At 25.8% G+C, this 19451-nt stretch overlaps 2 protein-coding genes across 3 annotated transcripts; both read right to left on the bottom strand.

Moving 5' to 3' along the window:
* Positions 1 to 275: 275 nt before the first annotated feature.
* Positions 276 to 10256, bottom strand: LOC114131654 (protein lifeguard 1-like). Its single transcript, XM_027996933.2, has 4 exons — positions 9635 to 10256; positions 3452 to 3530; positions 1117 to 1399; positions 276 to 1044 (listed from the first exon to the last, which is right to left on the bottom strand). The coding sequence occupies exons 2-4, from the start codon at positions 3495 to 3497 to the stop codon at positions 411 to 413; spliced, it is 963 nt and encodes a 320-aa protein (XP_027852734.1). The 5' UTR covers positions 3498 to 3530; positions 9635 to 10256; the 3' UTR covers positions 276 to 410.
* Positions 10257 to 15087: 4831 nt separating this feature from the next.
* Positions 15088 to 18315, bottom strand: LOC114131680 (mitochondrial translation release factor in rescue). Of its 2 annotated transcripts, none has more exons than XM_027996973.2 (2): positions 18083 to 18315; positions 15088 to 15796 (listed from the first exon to the last, which is right to left on the bottom strand). In XM_027996973.2, exon 2 carries the CDS (start codon positions 15731 to 15733, stop codon positions 15281 to 15283), a length of 453 nt encoding a protein of 150 aa, XP_027852774.1. In that variant the 5' UTR covers positions 15734 to 15796; positions 18083 to 18315; the 3' UTR covers positions 15088 to 15280. The 2 variants fall into 2 exon arrangements, with proteins under 2 accessions (XP_027852774.1, XP_027852773.1); XM_027996972.2 differs by lacking the exon at positions 18083 to 18315 and adding an exon at positions 17730 to 17879.
* Positions 18316 to 19451: the final 1136 nt, after the last annotated feature.

Below are 19451 nucleotides of genomic sequence, written 5' to 3'. Positions count from 1 at the left end.
TATTTATTTAAATTTATTGTAACTAAAATTGTGAAAAATACTAAATGTCTGTTATACAATTTTGGGTTTCATAAAAAAAAAATATAAAATAATTTAAGAAGTTTATTAGTAATAACTTAATATGAAATATATATTTGCTAACACAAAGTATTTAATAATATACTATTAAACAAGTGTTTTTAAATACTTTTTTTCCATACAATGTATTATATATACATAAATATTTTAATGAGAATAAATGAGTTAATATTAAAACTGACTCGCTCAACACAAAATAACAGAATAACTATATTTAATCAGAAAAAATTAAAGCTAAAAGGAATAATAATCTACATCGCTTCATTTAAAATAAACAATCAACAGTTTTTATTATTATTTTTTTTTTTAAATAATCTTTAGACATAAAATGTTTAATCATCGCCTGAAGCTCCAATAATGGCTAATATATACATGAAAATGTTTATAATATCTACATAGATAGTTAATGCTGCAAATATATACTCTTCAGGAGAAATTGAATACTTATGATCACCACCAACCATCATTTGGGTGTCATAAATAAGATATAATGAAAATATGATTGCCCCCGCAGATGCAATTATGAGTGTCATTAATTTACCAGGGAAGAATATAGCAACAATAGATGCAACCAGTAAAACTATAACAGCTACTGTTAAAAAACCACCCATTACTGTAAAATCTATTTTAGTCTGAAAAGCAAATATTGTAAGAGCAAAACATATCAATGTAGTTAAGCCAAGAGCCAGCATTACTTGTTCTGGATAGTAACGTGATACAGATACTGCTAATAAAAATGATTCAGCTAAGGTGAATATAAATAAAAGAATAAAGTTGGTAGGACTCTTGCGGCGTAGATCTTCACAGCAAGCGAGCGCAATTAAAGTACCAAAAGTAATGATAATGGCGATGATACTGAGCCCTGGATGTGATTTAATATAATTTTTAGTGGCCACATGAAAAGTTGCCATAGCCACAAACATTAATGTGACTAATAGCTGACACATCAGAATACTGTAAACTTTACTGAAAGAATAAAAAAAATAAAATCTATTAAATTCATACACCTAACATAATTTATAAATAATTTATATTTACCATATGAAGTTTTTACGTATAGTTTTATCGCTAAAGCCAAAGTTTTCAGGTGCATTAAAGCTATTATTTTGAGAATGATCTGGTCCTCCTGCTCCATAATAAGGCATATTTTGTTGTGCATATGGAGGAGGGTATCCACCCCCAGAAGGATATCCACCACCAGCAGGATAACCACCAGCAGTAGGATATCCACCAGCAGTAGGATATCCACCAGCAGTAGGATAGCCACCATCAGCTTTTGGGTATGGTGCACCTTGTGGATAAAATCCAGGCGGAGGTGGAGCTAAAAAAAATACATATCATTGTAAAATCAATACATTCATAATAGTAGTAATAAGAAGTGTGTTCAAAATCTAAAATTAATCTTCGATTTCGTATACAATAAAACCATCCACAATTTAATAAATAATTAAATTGATTATTAGAACACTAGAATAGCATCCTATAATACAATAGCATTTATATTAATATATAGACAGGATATTCTTAAAAGTTAACTTGTATCCATCTAATATTCCAAATAGTGATGCGCAATTTTGTATGAAAACTTAAAATTGAATGATAAATATTACTAAAGACCAAAAAATTATAATTAATTTTTGGTATCTCCTTACTAAAACTTAGTAACCACTAAACTACTAGGTTATTTAAATACTACAGTCATAATTTATTCAACTACAGAAAGTGGTCACGGGAATAATTATAATAAAACAACTTATAACATAACTGATATTATGTACATTTTTAAATCATGACCTATCAACCATGTACAACCCTATCTATCTTTTCTTCATAAATCATAATGAATTAATTCAAATTCAAAATTTGTAATGTTTAAGTATAATTAACAGTTAAGACCATAATTTTAAACACGGTAGTTGCTGCAATTTGGATTGATAGTTGATTAACACATTTACCTATTAGGTTTAACAGACTGGTCATTATCAACAATTATCTGTTAGTCTTACAACACCAAATAGGGATCAATTAAATTACAATTGTTTTATGATTGAGTAAATTTTAAAATATTTTTACTGATTTGCTTCAGATTGAAAAAAATATACTATTAAATTAATTTAAAGAAGTATATAATAAATAAATCCATAAAAATGCATGTTTATAAATACATACCTAGGTTAATTTCTATTTCACCTATAAACCTTTTTATTATTACATAGTACATGCATATACTTTTTAATTTTTAGTCCTCTTACCCAATTAACTCAAACAGTAAATTAACTAAAATATATTGGTCACAATGTGATTCAAATAATAACTATCACTTTTCTCTAAATTATTACAAGTTGGTTCTTAATACATTTTTGTAAATATAATTTGAGCGAATAAAATAATAATTCTGAATTATAACCTTATTATACAGTAAAGATAAATCCTTGATAAATATTTCATAATAATTATTAATAGATTTAAAAGTAATAATAACATTAATATATTATAGCAATCTATATTTGTAAATATTGTTAAAATTTGTTTTACAGTAAAGTATAATAGGTACCTACTTAACTGATAATCTATCAGATCTAATATAATATTTCATGCATAAACAATAACCATTAAATTTAATAACTTAAAACAAAATATTATTTAATTATTGATTTTAATGCATCAACATTTTCTAAAAAAAAATTAAATTAATAATAATTTAATGTAAAAAAGGTCACAAAAATCACAACACTCGTTAAATGATATAAAAAATTTAGGTATCTGAATAATATATGGTCTGGTATTGAAGTATACTTATAAATCCCAAAAATCACAATTTCAACAATTAATGTATTATTAAGATAAATATGTAATAAGAATTCCACAAATATGCACTTGATGACAATACTATCTCCACTTCTTTGTTATCTGTCATTATTTTAGTGTTTTTATTACAATTTTTTTTTTATTAATTATTATATTACCTATTTGTCAAAAAAAAAAAAAAAAAATATGAAATTCCATTTTGATATAAATAATTTGTCTTATTTTTCTATGAGATAATTATAAGTTATTTTAAATTATATTATTAATTAATACTTTTGTTAAAATATTTTCTTCTGGAATTTGATGCCAAAATTATTTATAAATAAATTTGTTAAAAAAAAAAACACTCTAAATTTGATATGGCATAATAAAAAATATGTAAATTAATAAATAAAATGAAAACAATTAATGTGTAGTGGTCATAACTTTGAAAATGTAAAAACATGATGTCTGAGATGATGTCATTATTTAATTCTAACTGTAATATTTCCATATTTACAATTTAAAATTGTGTTGAAAATCAATTCTAAAAGAAAATATTGTACTATAATTAATATAAACATACCGGCTCCTGATCCGTATGGAGTTTGCGTTTGTTGCCACGTACTCATTGTAAACGCTGTGTATATACTGACTCAATTAATCTGAAAAATATAACATATCATTATTTAAAGCGAAAATTTCCGCTAGGCCTTAATTAATAATTACCATAAATAAAATTTTCTATTTATATAGAAACATAAATAAAAATGTAAATTTTAAGAATTTTTATGATAGTGTAACCACTTAGTAATACCTACTTTAAAATATATATTTTGAAAAACAAATATTAATTAAGTTAATCAAATAATTAAATCAGAAATTCCTAAACTTTTTATAGCAAGACTCATTTTGGCAAATGTTTAATCTGGGCAACTCACTACCAGACACTATTTTTTTTTTTTGTTCTAACTTATAGCCTGTTGACATAATGATGATGTGTCTCTGGTAAAACTTAATCATATAGTATAATTTTGTATAGTAACCATATAAACTATGTATTATTGCTAGAGAAGTGTAAATATGTACCATCTAATATTTTATACTCAACACAAAGGAAACAATATTAAATAGTACTAATAATAATATGTTATTTTCTCGCCAATCTGTTATAGAAACTAATACCTAGGTAGTAAGACAAAAAATAGAAAAAATATACTTAGGTATAAGAGTAAATTATTTTTGACAAATTTTGTTTTAAATAAAAAACTAAATGATATTTAAAAAAAATTATTTATGGGTGACATGTTTAACCCATTTTAAAAATATCTGCAGAGGCCTAACCCTTAATTTTTTTAATACTAAAGTCTCACTTGTTACCTAGTTTTACAAACCAGTCAAGTATTCTATTAGATTGAATTTAGACATTTATTTTGTAATTATTTACGAGTATATCATTTTTAATTAGATAATATAGATTCTAAGTCCATGTTTTTTCGACAGAAACACTTATTGAATGGGATGAATGTAATTCGAGTCTCTCAAAGAAATCATAGAAATATAACTTATACATTAATATATGAGTATGTAATATTATGTCCACAACCAAGGTCATTTATGTTAGTATTACACACCTAGTATATGTATACAGCATATCTAAAAATAAAATTTACTATCGCATAATAATGAGTATCATAATTTATTTATTTATTTATTTTCATTTAAAATTGATTTAATATACATACATGTAAATTCATACAAATATTTATACTTATTATAATATGACATTATACATAAATGATTGTCTCCGTAAGCTAAGCTTATTGTGGAGACAAGGGTTCTTAAATTATATCTCGTACATTTACTAAAAATAATTAAATTATATTTTAACATAAGTCGATCATGGTTAATTTAGTGATTATAAGCCTATCATAAATAAATATTTTAGAATTACATAATAAATTTAAAAATACGACTGGAATACTATTAATAAACTTAACTAATAATAAAATTAACTAAGCTAGTAATTTAATTTTTTCATTTACCATTTTCGTATATAAACTAAAGATCTTAAACAAACCAACATCAATATTTAATTCCATTGCCATCTTAATTCCAACATTAATAGGGTTACTTTTTCCAAATTCCGTTCTATACTTTGGAATTAAATACATGTTGGTTTGTTTAGCTTTTGTACAATGGTTATGATTAAATTAAATTGAATAGAGTACACTCTCTATACAAAAATACAGTGCTCATCCTATAGGGTTTTTAAAAGATATTTTAATAAGAGAATTTATAGTGGTTTCAAGTGAATTAAGTTGTATATTGTAGGCACCGCCCCAACTTCCAATACCATATGAATAAATTGACTGAGCCATAGCTATAAAAGCTATTCTCATTGTGGTGGGTGATAGTATGTTGCTAAGAGTTTTAAATTTATAGAATAATAATCTGATTTTTCTAGTTGTATTAATAATATAATTTTGCCATTAATTAAGGTTAGCATCTATAGTAATAACTAAATATTTTACTTTTTGTACTGAAGAAATAGAAGTGCAATTACACTTACTGCTATTACTATGTAATAAGAGACAATGTATTTATATTAAATTCATTACAATTTTTGAGGTGTGCTTTAAGATAATTATTTCCAGAGAGTGACAATTTTTTTAAACTAAAGTTTATAAAGCAAGTTTTTGTTAAATTAAGTTCTAGGAGATTATTATCGAACCATGTTTTGACGATATTTAATACATGAGTAGATTTATTATGAATATGATTTTTATTTATGTCATCTATAATAATTGATGTGTCATCAGCAAAACTGAAAATTGATCCGTTACACTTAATACTTAATAGGTTATTAATATAAACAATAAAAAGAAGAGGACCCAATACCTACAGTACCTTGCGGTATTCCATGATTTGAAATCATATAGGGCCGGTTTTTCAATTGGCATAATAACTGCCAGTTAGTTAACCATCGGTTTAATTTAACTATCGTTTAAAATGCCAGTTAAATAGTGCACTGTTTATCAAATGAAATTGATGTGCCAGTTAATTAACTAGAGGTTAATCGTAAAATCAATATATCTTATGAATGGTCATACTGTAAAAAGTGTATTATCTTATTTTGTTTTTGCTATTATCAGTTATAAGTTCGAATTTATACGAAATATGTCAAAATTGCGAAAATGTGCAAGTAATTTTGTGGTTGGAAAATCGTAAAAGTTTTTTATAACTAAATTTTGAAAATTTGGTACAAGGTTCTCCATAAATTTTTCTTCAAATATCTGTAAAAAAAACTCTTCCGGATTCAGACAAAAAAATTGTATGAGTGTTTGAAATTTAAATTTTTACAAAACCGTGTTAAATAACGATTTATCCTCAAACGATTTTAAATATTTGTTATTATTCAAAAAGTATAAGTCGTAGATACTTGAAAATTTTATCAGTTATTTAGATTGGCATTTTCTTTACATGATTTAATTTTCAAAATACTTTGAGTTTTTTTGAGCTATTTATAGACAACTGAAATTTTCAATTTTTCTGAAAAATTTTTTTTGAAGTGTCGATAAAATTTTTTTGGCCCTATCAAAATAATTGAAAATTTTATACAAAGTTCCTCATATGTTATTCTTATAGCGATAAAAAAAATTATAAGAATACATAGGCACAATTTTTTTTTATTAACATTTGAAGTTCAAATTTTGACAAAAATTCGTCAAAATTATGAATACTTGCAAATTATTTTGTAGGTATAATTCATAAAAATGTTTGTATAGGCAGATATGAGTTGAAAATTTAATATAAGATTTTTCATAAGTTTAGCTTACAATAATTATAAAAGAACTTAAATGTTGGTGTATTCAGGCCATTAAAACATAAACCACCTTTTTCACCAACCACTGGAAATTATATCTTAGGCTGACAAATCATCTTCGTTCAGAATCGTTTTTCGTATACAATGATACATATCATTGCATTCAAATTTAACCTACCCTAGTCTGAGGTCAACCCCGCCCCCTAATGTACAGCAGAACGGTACCCACTTGCCCACTTTTTTTATTTTGACCCCCCCCCTAAAATTTTACTTATGGGCTCCCATGGTCATCATCATAAAAAAGTATTTTATTTTCGAAATTCATAGTTAGTAAGTAAGTATATTAGTAACTTAATTCAAATTATGAAGAAAAATAGAAGTGAAACGTAGTAATAATAATATAAAATATACGTAATATAAAATGCACTTGCTAAAATAGTAAAATTATTATTATCACAAGAATAATCAATGATAATTATTAAATTAACTGACAGTTAAAAAGTTAATCGGAAGAAATAGTAGTGGTTAGTTTAACTATCGGTTAAACCTGATGGTTAGCTTAACTAGAGTTCCAAAAACAGTTTAATTGGGACAAAGTATTAACCGGCAGTTAAATTCTACTAACTGCCAGTTAAAGTCAATTGAAAAACCGGCCCATAATCATTTAAACTATCATTTACTCTAACTTGTTGAATACAATTTTCTAGAAAATTACATATAAGGTTATTTGCTTTGCCCCTGATACCGTATTTTTCTAATTTAGCTAGCAGTATTGAATGGTCAACAGAATCGAAAGCATTTTTAACATCTAGAAATAGTCCTATTACTGCTCTATTCTTGTCTAATTTGTTATAAATATGACTAATTACAGTCATTAATGCTTTATCTGTACCTTTGTTTTTCCTGAAACCAAATTGGTTATTAAAAAATATTGAGCATGTTTCTAAGAAGTTATAAAGCCTATCTTTGATGCACTTTTTTAAGACTTTGGATAGTGTAATTGTAAGTGCTATTGGTCGATAATTTGTACATTCATTTTTATTAGACTGTTTAAGTAACGGTATAATGATAATATTTTTGAATGAATGTGGAAAAACACCAGTAGTAAGAACTAGGTAAAAAATATATTGTAATGGTGTTAGAATATTAAAAATAATAGCTTTTAAAATCGTGTTTGTTAATTCCCACTTATTGAATGAACATGTTGGTTTAATATTTAATATATACTTTTTAATTTCATCAGTAGTAATAGGATTTAGGAATATACATTTATCATTTACTGGAATATCATTTAAGAACGTACATTTTTTTATGTTAAGAGATGATTTCAGTTTATTTGAAATATTTGTACCTATAGACACGAAAAAAGAGTTGAACTCATTTTCAATATTAATATTATCTGTTAAAATTTGATTTTGATGATTTAGGATTGTTGGTATATGGTATTAATTTATTTAATATAAAGACTATTACCAAATTTAGTTACATTGTTGAACAATCAAAATAATAATGCCAATAGCTATCAGAATATACTATTATTAAATAAATACTAATAGTACAATTAAAGAAATATTTCTCAAGTTATGAAGTAGACACAAAAGTATAGCATGCAAGTAGGTAATTGGGATAACATTGAACATTGGTAAACATTATAACAAAACCTTAATTAAATTGCTAACTTATAAAACTTGTATTTAAAAAACTGTATATACTTGTAACGAGACACTCAGATTTGTAGAAAATAAGTTTTGAAATTGGATGAACCATTCAGGTATGCTATGTATCGTCTATCACCCCATTAGTGATAAACTGATAAATAAATATTAAAACAAAATAACTGTCTCGAATGGTCTACCATTACCATGTATAATACAACAATATTAATGTATGTTTTAAATTACTAATGATCATCTTTTTCTAAAATGTTAAATACGACTCTATAGGTATTAAAATGATCTAAGAGACTGAGAAAGAACAATTATTAAGTTGCTATGAATACTCATATTTTTGTTATGTAGTAAAACACTAAGACAGATTAGGAGTTTATTATTGAAAAAATAACCATAAGGTACCTAAGCTATAATCTCCAAGTCTACTTCTCTTCCAAAAATAAAAAAAAAACGGTGATTTTTAAATTAATACATGAACACATTCAAATTCTTAAATTAAGTTAAGAATTTGGTAGGTATTGTAAAACCATTTATTTGTATGATTATTAAACTATTGATTAAATTAATTTTATTATAATACGAATTAAAATCATTTAAGTAACTACAATTAAATATTAAAAATTATTCTATTGTACCTACATTAGTACGCTACAAAACACTTCAAATTGTAATTAATATCTGTCTATTTCAAGATAACAACAAAAAAAAAAAACAAACAATTTGATGTGTCATTAAATCCTAATCAAAACCATGTATCAGCTTTCATACTTGGACAAATTAGATATATCAAAAATGCACCAATGAACTGAATTTTATAGTAGGTAAAGCGACTAAATTACCAATATTGGTGATAAGTTTAGAAAACTAGTTGTGGTATCCGTAAAAATAAGTTTGCGCAATAAGACGCAAAAAGGAAATTAAGTTTGCAACCTTGAACTTCGAATAGGAATTAGTGTTTGTTCAGATGACTGTTGCACTACTTGCACAAATGACTAATTGACACGGGGCAAACAACACTGCAGTGAGTCATCACACAGAAAGACATTTACCAGCGCGCAGCAATCGTGGTATCCTTTAAAACTGTTTCGCATTTAATATTTAATGTCATATATATAGGAGAGTAAGCGAACGGGCAACGAGTGAGACAAATGTAATGGGTACTTGGGTGACATGTTAACAGGGGCACACAGTGGTAACAGTAATAATTACAACAAATATACCTACCTACGATAAGAAATTTTAAGTAAAACAACACACAAGAAAAGTCGCTTACCTGATGTAATGGTGAATTCGTAGAAACAACAAACCACGAATATGTAACTGGTCGTATGAATAAAAATGGTAATATTTCCGCACTAGTAACTGTGTTTACGATTGTCGCGTTTAAACGATCGACGGCTTTTGACAACGACTGACTTCAAACTTAGTTGAGTACTTGAGTGGTCTTATACAACAACTGTTTAGTGCTTACCTACGCGCAATGAGATAACGACGCGCAGATGCGCGATGGATGGGCGATGGGATCAACGTGTGACAGTGCGTCGGTGCGCAAGTCTTGGCAGTCGTGAGAATAATGGATTAATATTATTGATCAACTCGACTGTAATATCAAACCGTGAAATAGATACTCAAATAAATAAAAATATAGCCATCGAAGAATCTAGAACTTTTATGGGAACATTGGGAACACTATGGTAATACGGTTAAATACAACGCGTTATCTCTCACGCCGATTGATAAGCTCTAAATGACAATTATGACTCCTGAACTTCGATAGTAAATTATTATTATAGTTGTAGCAAACAAGCAAACAGCTGCAGCTGCTGTCAACTGAATGTGAAATCTAAATAGTGAATAAAATAAGTACTAACACTGATTATATTATAGTGGCAAAGTGGCAACTTGCTTAATGCCTCAACTGAAAAACGAGAGCTAAAAAGTGAAAAGGTAATAGGTAGAAACGTAGAGTAGCGCCTGATGTAGTGGTTAAACAGTGTCGTTAGTGGGTGATAAAAACGACAACTACTATTTTTTTACTATTCTATAATCAATGGTATTATGTAATGCCCCCTAAGATCATAATAATATGGATGGAGCCACAATATACCCATGTCATGATTTTTGAAGCACAATATAACGCAAGTCTTTTATTGAGAATTTGAGATGCGTTATCTGCGCATGTGTGTGTTTACATTATGTGCACAGTATGACCAACAGTCGTATAGCCATTAATTTAATATACTTAGGTACATTGTTATTTGAAAATAATATATTATAATATTTAATTAATTTAATACTGCCACTGCGTAATGCGTATTATTATGCCGCGTAATCGTTTATTCATACAATTATAATTGTTTTTTTATCGTTTATGAGCTGAACTGGAACGGTTAATTTTGATTTAAAAAATATATGCACATAATTCAATAGATATCTGTTTTACACAATCTAAAATCATATTAGAAATAGCCAATAGGTACGCTTATAACCGCAGTAATAGTATCGCAATAGCCAATCTAAAATATCCTTGTTTTTAACTCATACAATCATATTTCAAAGACACCGAACAAGATATTGTCAAATTTCTATCTTTTTACACAGTTTTTCTGTAAGAACTACCCACGGCCAGGCCAATCTATTTAACTCCTAATACATCAAGCATCTCTACCAAATTTTTTAGAACCAACATAAAATAATCATTCATTTTTTCTCTTTTTTAGAATTTACTGAATTAGATATATTAAAATAAACAATTTCCGCTGTTGGTCTGAACACTGAACGGTATACCAGATACCTACTATTTTTTTTTTCATTTTATTTATCATTGCAGATTCCTTTTAACACCTATTCTACTTATATTTTTGTATTGCAAATTGAAATATATAAAATGTTTAATATCAATAATGTAGAAATACTTTATACCTTTAGAAATTATTTACCTAATTGTATTATTACATAAATATAAGCATCTCATTAATAAACCGGTACACAACTTTAATACTAGTTTAAAGGAAAAAAGTAATGTAAATCCCCCTGTATGTAAAAAAAATATTTAGTATGATCACATTTAAATACTAGTACTAGTTTATTGCGTATTATGAATATTAATATTGATTCTTTTCCAACTTTTACTAAATTTAAGATGTACATAAAAATGTAAATTTATTCTCTGCTAAAATGATAGATATATTTTATTTTAAATTATACTTAAAGAGAATTCACAAACATAATATAGTTTATTGAATTGTTATTACTTATTATTAATTTTTCCCTTTTTTGTTTTTGTTTTTGTTTTTTAAATATATTGCAATATTAAAATTCGTCCAACCTAAAACAAGTTTACTTAGAGGTGGGGTTAGAAAATATTTTATTTAAAATTCTAAATGTATATTAAATTTCTGAAACAGTTACTAATATTATTATTATATTTTATTATACAACCCGCTAAAATGATTTATTCCCCACATTTGTAAAACATTTATTAGGTATACTTTTAATTTTTTAAAAAAAGGAAATTCATCTATTATAAATCTAATTATTGGTCAATTTCAAAATAATCGATCATTCCAGTACTTTTTTCAAAACTGTGTCTTCTCGAATAAATAGTCATTGTTTCAGTTTTGTCAATTTTAACTTGTCACTCACCAGTCACCAGAATTGTTTTATGTCTAAATGGTCAGCTTGTTATAATTTAGCTTTTGTTAAACAAATAATACTTCAACCAGTTATTATATATAATTGTTTGAAACCAATTCACAAATAGATGAAATTTACACAGATTTATCTGCAGCTTTTGAAAGCGTAAACCACGAAATTTTATTTAAAAAATTACACTTATTCAAATTCTCTCGTACTCTACTTTCCTGGTTTTGTTCTTTTCTTTCCAATCGCGGCAATTGTGCAGGTAATATAAATTGAGCAATAAGCATTTGAATTTCAAGGCCATCAGTTTTAATTTACCATCTGGTGTCCCACAAAGTGATCGTTTATCAACCCTTCTTTTTATATCTTTATTAATGATATTCTAAATGTAATTAATAGTTTACACATTTATATTTTTATGGATGATCTTAAAAATAAACTCGTAAAAATAATTATTTTTCATAATAATGCGATTGGCTTATAAAATTATATCAATAATATTCAAACTTGATGCTCAATAAATTTTCTACTACCTATTAAACATCGATAAAAGTAAATTAATGCGTTTTAACTTTACTTTTTATTTAGTACTTTTATCTCAAATATTGAACTTCTATCAAATTTTAAATACCTACTATTTTTTTTTAAATAATAAGGAATAAAGCGATACCCAACTTAGGCTTTATTTAGAAGTACTTCTATTATCTATGATTTAAAGATTTGAACACATTTATGATTTATCCGTTATCGGCTAATTCGTGGATCTATGTGGCTGTGGGTCTTGGGAAGTGTGTTGGTCAGCAAATTCAGGTTCGAGCTGGCGGAGGGCTCCCACGGTCGGGGCCGGTATATTTTTATGTTTAATAAATGGCTTATTAACTAATGCGCCTAATTTTACAGATACTTTTGCCAAAACTTTCATTTGAAAATAATTTACACATTTTACAAAACTCACTTTTTAAGTTTTTAAAATTAAAATTTTTTCTTTTGAGATATTGAAAAACTGTATATGAAGTAGGAAGCTGCAATGGATTTTTGTATAAATCATTAAATCATATTTAAACTTATTGTCAAACGGTCTTTTTTGTTATTATTAATAAATAAATCAATACCACGAATTTCAGTTAATTCAATCAAATCAATTGTATTGTATCAGTATTATTTTCAATTTCAGTGTTAATAATATTGAATGATCAAGGAATGCTATGAAATTTGTTAAATTTCAGTCACAGCTACATTTTTATTAATAAAAAAAAATGTAATTATGAAGTTGTCAGTTGTAATGTCATTTACTTTATAAATTTATAATCGAATAGTTGACACTATTTTCAAACTTATTACTTATTAATATTTATCATAGTAATTATAAAATACCTAACATTATAGGAAAGTAATATTATATTATATTATTATAAATTTAACATTCATTTATTCTTCAATTCCTTCACAAGCCAATAGGTAACACAAAAAGTACATCTCAAACATAATATTTATAGTTACCTAATATTTCAAAACAATTATAAATGGTGGTATTAGCTTTATTTTGTACTAAGTTTAATAGATAGGTGTATACCGTAGGTGTATTACCAGATCCCTAACCATAAATATGGTATACATTCCTTATAAATTATAAATATATATACGATATGGCCAATATGCCTACTAAAAATACGAGTATTTACAAGTTTATTTATATTTTAAAAGAAATGTACGATAGATGGTGATATAAATGCATTATTAAAGTATTAAAGAGGGAACAGGAATGCTTAGTTATTTAACCTATACTGCTGCATGGCTGTTAACTGTATACATAAATAATTACTAAACCATAGAAAGAAAGAATCTTAGTTGTCGGTGAAAACAGTGTAATGAATTATTTTTAATTAATATTCATTTGTATCTACAGGGCACGGAAAAAGTTAGTCTTAACTTTTATAATATAGTCCTTAATAATAGCTAATAAGTAGGTATCTACAACAATATATCCTCGAAAAATTCACGTACTACCTACCCTTAGTATACTCGTAGCAGAATAATATATTCAAATGCGGTTTTTTTTTTTTTACAAAGTAAGTATTGAAATTCTAGTCGAATAGCATAAATTTTAATTTGTTTTAATGTAATTAATTTTTTAAATTTTCAAGCAGAGTACATACAAAGTTTTGAGGTGGGAGTATTATATTAGTACATTTAATATTATATGTTTTATAGTTTTATACTTCCGTGTGTAAAAATATTTTCACTTTTTCATATGAGTAATGAAGAAATGTTAATAAATGGGTGAGGAGTGGTTAAATACTAATATAACATAAAATAATATATATTATTTATGTCGAACACCCTCACTCCTACTGTAATTTTAGGTACTTAAATAACTAGGCATTCTATATATTTAAGCGAAATTAAGTGAATGGCATATCTGAGACCACGCTAGTGTATATTTAGTTGCCTATTTATTATGTCATTTGATTTTGATAATATTTTTACTATCGAAATTACAAAATATTATGATCACGTCTTAAAAGACTGGGTACTGATAATACTAAAATAGTTTTTTCTTAGATGAATGAAATAATTATAAAGTTGGACATATGCTATAAAATATTAACATACATTGGTACAATAATGTTATTAAGACAATTAGACAGTATAATTAAGTACACAGAACAATAATGAACCCATGAACATGACTTGCTCCTTACTCTTAAGCTTATTAAGAATCTAAATTCTAAGGTAAAAAAGAAATGAAAAAATGTTAACAGTTATATAAACAACCTAACTAAGGGTTAAGTTTTCGATTTTAAAACAGACAGAGATATTTATATTTTATTCTATATTTTGTTTTTGAATTAAATAAAACGTTTCAAATCATATTAGTTTATAAGTAATTTATGAAATTAAAAATTAGAAGAAACTGGAAATGCTAACTATTGAACTATAAGAGTATTATATTATATAGATTAATATATTTTGTGTCTATTATGTTTGTAAGTTTATTAAAAATAATTTATGATAATTTTCATAATAATTTTTGTAACTTAGGAAATAATTTTGATTCATAATATTTAAATATTAACTACTACATACATTGTTAATCAATTATATTTATTACATTTTACTCATTAAAACTAAACAAAACAATACCAATTAATAAATGCATATTGCATAATGTGTATTTACTTTTAATTTGATATAACATTTATAGTTAATTAAGTTTTCAACATATTAGTATATTACACCTCAAATACTAAACTAATAGTTATGAATTTTTAATAATTTAAGGTTTAAAACTACTTTCTCTTTCAATCCAATCTCTTTTCAATGTTTCTAATTTTTTCCGTTTCCATTCCTTTTGAGCATTCTTTTTTTCCATAATGGCTTTTTTTTGTGCTTCGACCGATTCATCACCATTTTCTATTACATCTAATTTTATAGCTAGTTTATCTCTAGCAATTTTTCTGTTATCTTCAACACATCTTGATTCATGACATTTAATTACAATGCCAGTTGGTTTATGTTTTAATACAACACAATTAGCATTCTTATTAACTGCTGATCCACCAGGGCCACTACCTTTAACAAACATTTCTTCAAGTTCATTTTCATTTATAATAGGCACTTTTGAGCGATCAATAGTTTGTTTCTTATTGAATAATGTTAAACTAATGCCTCTAGCACTCTTTACACTTATAGTGTTAAAAGGTAGTGTCTTACACAATAATGAATACATGGATATGATGGAAATGTACACACTTTATACAATTGACTTTCTTTTTAATAACTCTTGTCCTTTCTGAAACAATTAATATTAAAAAATGGTCAATAGAACAATTTTAATAAAGTTAGGTACTGTATTATAAGAAATACAGGAGATGCTGCTTATTAGACTCAATCTTATAGGGGAAGTAAGAAAAAAAACATAATTTTATTTTTAATTATTTATTTATGAAATTAATTTTATTACATATATTGCTTTAACTTTAATCTAATTTAATATACATTACAATATTACATATTACTTATTAGTAAATAAATGAAATCAGATAATAAAATGTGAAATGCGATAAGATTTGTTGAACATACACATTATAAAGCATAGATTGAAACTAGTAATAACTAATAAGTAATAACCAATAAACATATTATGAAACTTTTCAAAACCAATTTATTTCTAAATTTGATCAAAAAATGTTTATGTTCTACCATTATTTTTACAAAATTTAAGTCTTATAACTGAATTTTTTATAATGTATTTGGATAAGTCTGAACCAGACGATTTTGAGTTTAATAAGTGACCAAATCTTATATCCATAAGTCTTATAAGCGGCGTTCACTGTATATGCATGATTATGTCATTATATTTTCTATAAATAATTAATATTTAAGTAATATGTCAGTGGCGCTGAACTAAAATTAAAACGAGGGGGGGGGGTCAAATATTATTTCTCATTCCCACCTTTAGCATCTTACATGGCTACGTAACATATCAAAAAAAGCTGTACACTGCGTACGTCATTGTCGGCCAGTTAGTTGTCTATATTCCTCACATCTTTGTAAAAATAATTATACATTTATAACTTTCATAAATAGTTTTTTGGGTACACATGGACCCCTACCCACTAAAAAAAAAGGGGAAGGCAGTTGCTCCTCTTGGGTTATAGGTTCGGCGCCACTGCAATGTGTAATTATTGGTCAAGAATAATCATCCTATTAATTCACAAAACAAATTTGTTATACTTGATTAAAGTATGAATTTGTATGTATTTACTTATATGATCTGGTTATATTATGCTAAGCAAGCTCAAAATTTGTTCATGGCATAGTGGTTATAAATATGAAAGTTTTTTTTAGATTATATATTTATTTTTTTCAGTTATAATAGTAGTTCTTAATTTTAATGTTTTAACTGTATTTTATCTAGAGCAAATATAGTTGTTTTGGTATTCTTGTTGTATGCGATCTACCGCACATTACTATACATCATAATATTCGGTTTACCATTTATTTATTTTTATATTTAATTAAAATATCATTACGTATAGGTAAATAGAATATCATAAATATCTATAAAAATAATTATCAGAAAATATTTATTATGTATATTAATTCTTAGAAAACATTCAAATGAGTCAAAATGAGTTCAAATGTTGTAATTCGTCTTGTAACATTTTTCCAACACTGTTCTGCTAAAAAATATAAGTATCAATTTGAATAAGTTTTTTTTTTAAAAAAATGTATTAAAGTACCTATTTTCGTTTGACTGAATAATTAAATTGGAATTTTTGGCGAACAATTAATATAATTATTAAAAACTATGATTATGATTAAGTTTAATAGTCACCCAACGTCGTCTTTAAATAATATGCGTGGTAGACGACAATAGTCCGCATATAACAAGAATACCATCGTTTCCTAGATAATTTTGAAAAACTATAAAAAATAATTTTTATTTGAACTCTGATTTTATATTCTTTGATTAATAGTAATGATTAAGATATCAATTTATTTATATTATTAAAAGATTAAATGTTTATGATTATGATTTATGAAAAAATAATTAATACCCAACATTCATTACCTATTCATTACATTTTCTATTTTTATGGTTATCGAGTATTTATTTATATCATTTTTACAGTGAATAAATGAACTTTTAGTGTATGTAAATAAAATATAAATATTAAAAAATCATGATTTTTTTAATTATGAATACATTTTGGACTTACATTATAGAAAAATTTTATCTCTTCCTGTTTAACTAACTGTTTGTTGTTTAAAAATTCCTGTTTGATTCGAATTTTATAATAATTTTTGTCAGTAAGTTTTAAACTACTGCCATACTTCAAAAGCTCTTTGTACAATTGTTTTACTTGTAAATGGGTAATAGTCATTTCTAAAACGAAAAATAATACAAATAATTAAAATAATAACAAAAATAATAATAATCTATATAAATTAATAACTAGGTACATATAATATTAACGTATAAGTGTGTACTATTTACATGGACGTAAGCAACAATTTCCAATAATACACTTGATGTGTGTGTTATTCTATAACTCCTCAACTGTAAACATACCTGTAAAAAGATACTGTTTCTCAGCAAATTTCAAAACATTTGAATATTGATGGCCTGTTAAACATAACTAATATGTATCATATTTTAAATATTAAATAACTTTATTAATTTAGTATATTATAATATTTATAATAATATTTCAATTACAAGAGTAATAAAATAATAAATTAAAAATAAGCACAATTTTACTGAATAACCCGGAATAGCCGGATTACAGACCACAGATATTTTTATTTCTAGTGATAAAATAAATTCTCGAGTAGTGGTATTATCTAAGTACCAGGCTGGTACTGTGTCATAACCACGGCTATAGATAATTTTCTTTCTCGTTACCTGGTTCAAATGCGGGACAATTTCTATAGTTCCACAAAATATTTGTCCCATTAGACTTTAGTTCCAAAACAACATTTGTTCCAAACAAGTTTGGAACAAATGTCTATTGGAAGAAATATTTTTTGGAACAAGTAATAATTGGAAGATATTTTCATGAAATAAAGAGCATTGGAACAAAATACAAATATAATTTTAATGAAACAAATACATTTTTAAACAAAAATCTATTTAGTCTCGTATTTTGCTTAAAAAAGTAATTGTGGAACAGAGTTAGAACTTTTGTTCCCCAAAACGTATTTCCCATAACACATTTTCCAAAAATAGTAAATAGGTCCACTAAATATTCGTTTCAAAAACGACAAAAACTGGCGCTCACGTTTTTCTACATCTACATTGTATATTTTTCTCGTCAGCCTTTTAACTCATAGAGTACCTATTACTCTATGTTTTAACCACATATATATACTATTAACTATCTGTTAATAGTAATATCTGTGGTTTTAACTGAAATAAATTCGAAAAATTCGCGTGGGCGCTAAACTAGATTTATACCTTGAAGACGAAGTTTTACTTTTTGTTTTTATCGTGATGGTGTATTGCAGTGGTTCTTAACCTATTTCGAATGACGAAACACCAAATACTTTATGAGGTTTTCGCGGAACACAGCCGTAAAATAAAATAGTAATTATATTAATTTTTCTAATTGTTTAATAGGTATATTAAACAATAAATGTATAGCATAAAACAGTTTGCAAATATGTTAGTAAAACGTCTTACTTATATCATTGTGTTTTGTTTTAAAAGACAAAATATTAAGAGAATGAAAATAGAAATACTAAATAAAATTTTTTTCACTGATTTTAAAATTTTGTCGGAACGCGTCTTATATTAAGTCCATGGAACACCTGTGTTCCGCGGAACACTGGTTAAGAACCACTGGTGTATTGTATAAAGCTATTAAAGGTAAGTGAAGTTCACAAATTCCTAATTTTATTTACATTTTAGCTTTTTTATAGGCCTCCACAAACTTTACTTT

The sequence above is a fragment of the Aphis gossypii genome, chromosome 2 (assembly GCF_020184175.1).
Source record: "Aphis gossypii isolate Hap1 chromosome 2, ASM2018417v2, whole genome shotgun sequence".
NCBI lineage: Eukaryota > Metazoa > Arthropoda > Insecta > Hemiptera > Aphididae > Aphis > Aphis gossypii.
The sequence above is the reverse complement of the archived record's forward strand: the minus strand, read 5'-3'. Positions and strand labels throughout refer to the sequence as shown.

What these genes read in the sequence shown, in the direction of transcription:
- LOC114131654 (XM_027996933.2), bottom strand. Translation starts at nt 3,497, where the DNA reads ATGAGTACGTGGCAACAAACGCAAACTCCATACGGATCAGGAGCCG. An exon ending in TCCATACGGATCAGGAGCCG is followed by an intron (nt 1,400 to 3,451) that starts GTATGTTTATAT and finishes TATTTTTTTTAG; the next exon opens with CTCCACCTCCGCCTGGATTT. An exon ending in ATACGTAAAAACTTCATATG is followed by an intron (nt 1,045 to 1,116) that starts GTAAATATAAAT and finishes TTATTCTTTCAG; the next exon opens with TAAAGTTTACAGTATTCTGA.
- LOC114131680 (XM_027996973.2), bottom strand. Translation starts at nt 15,733, where the DNA reads ATGTATTCATTATTGTGTAAGACACTACCTTTTAACACTATAAGTGTA.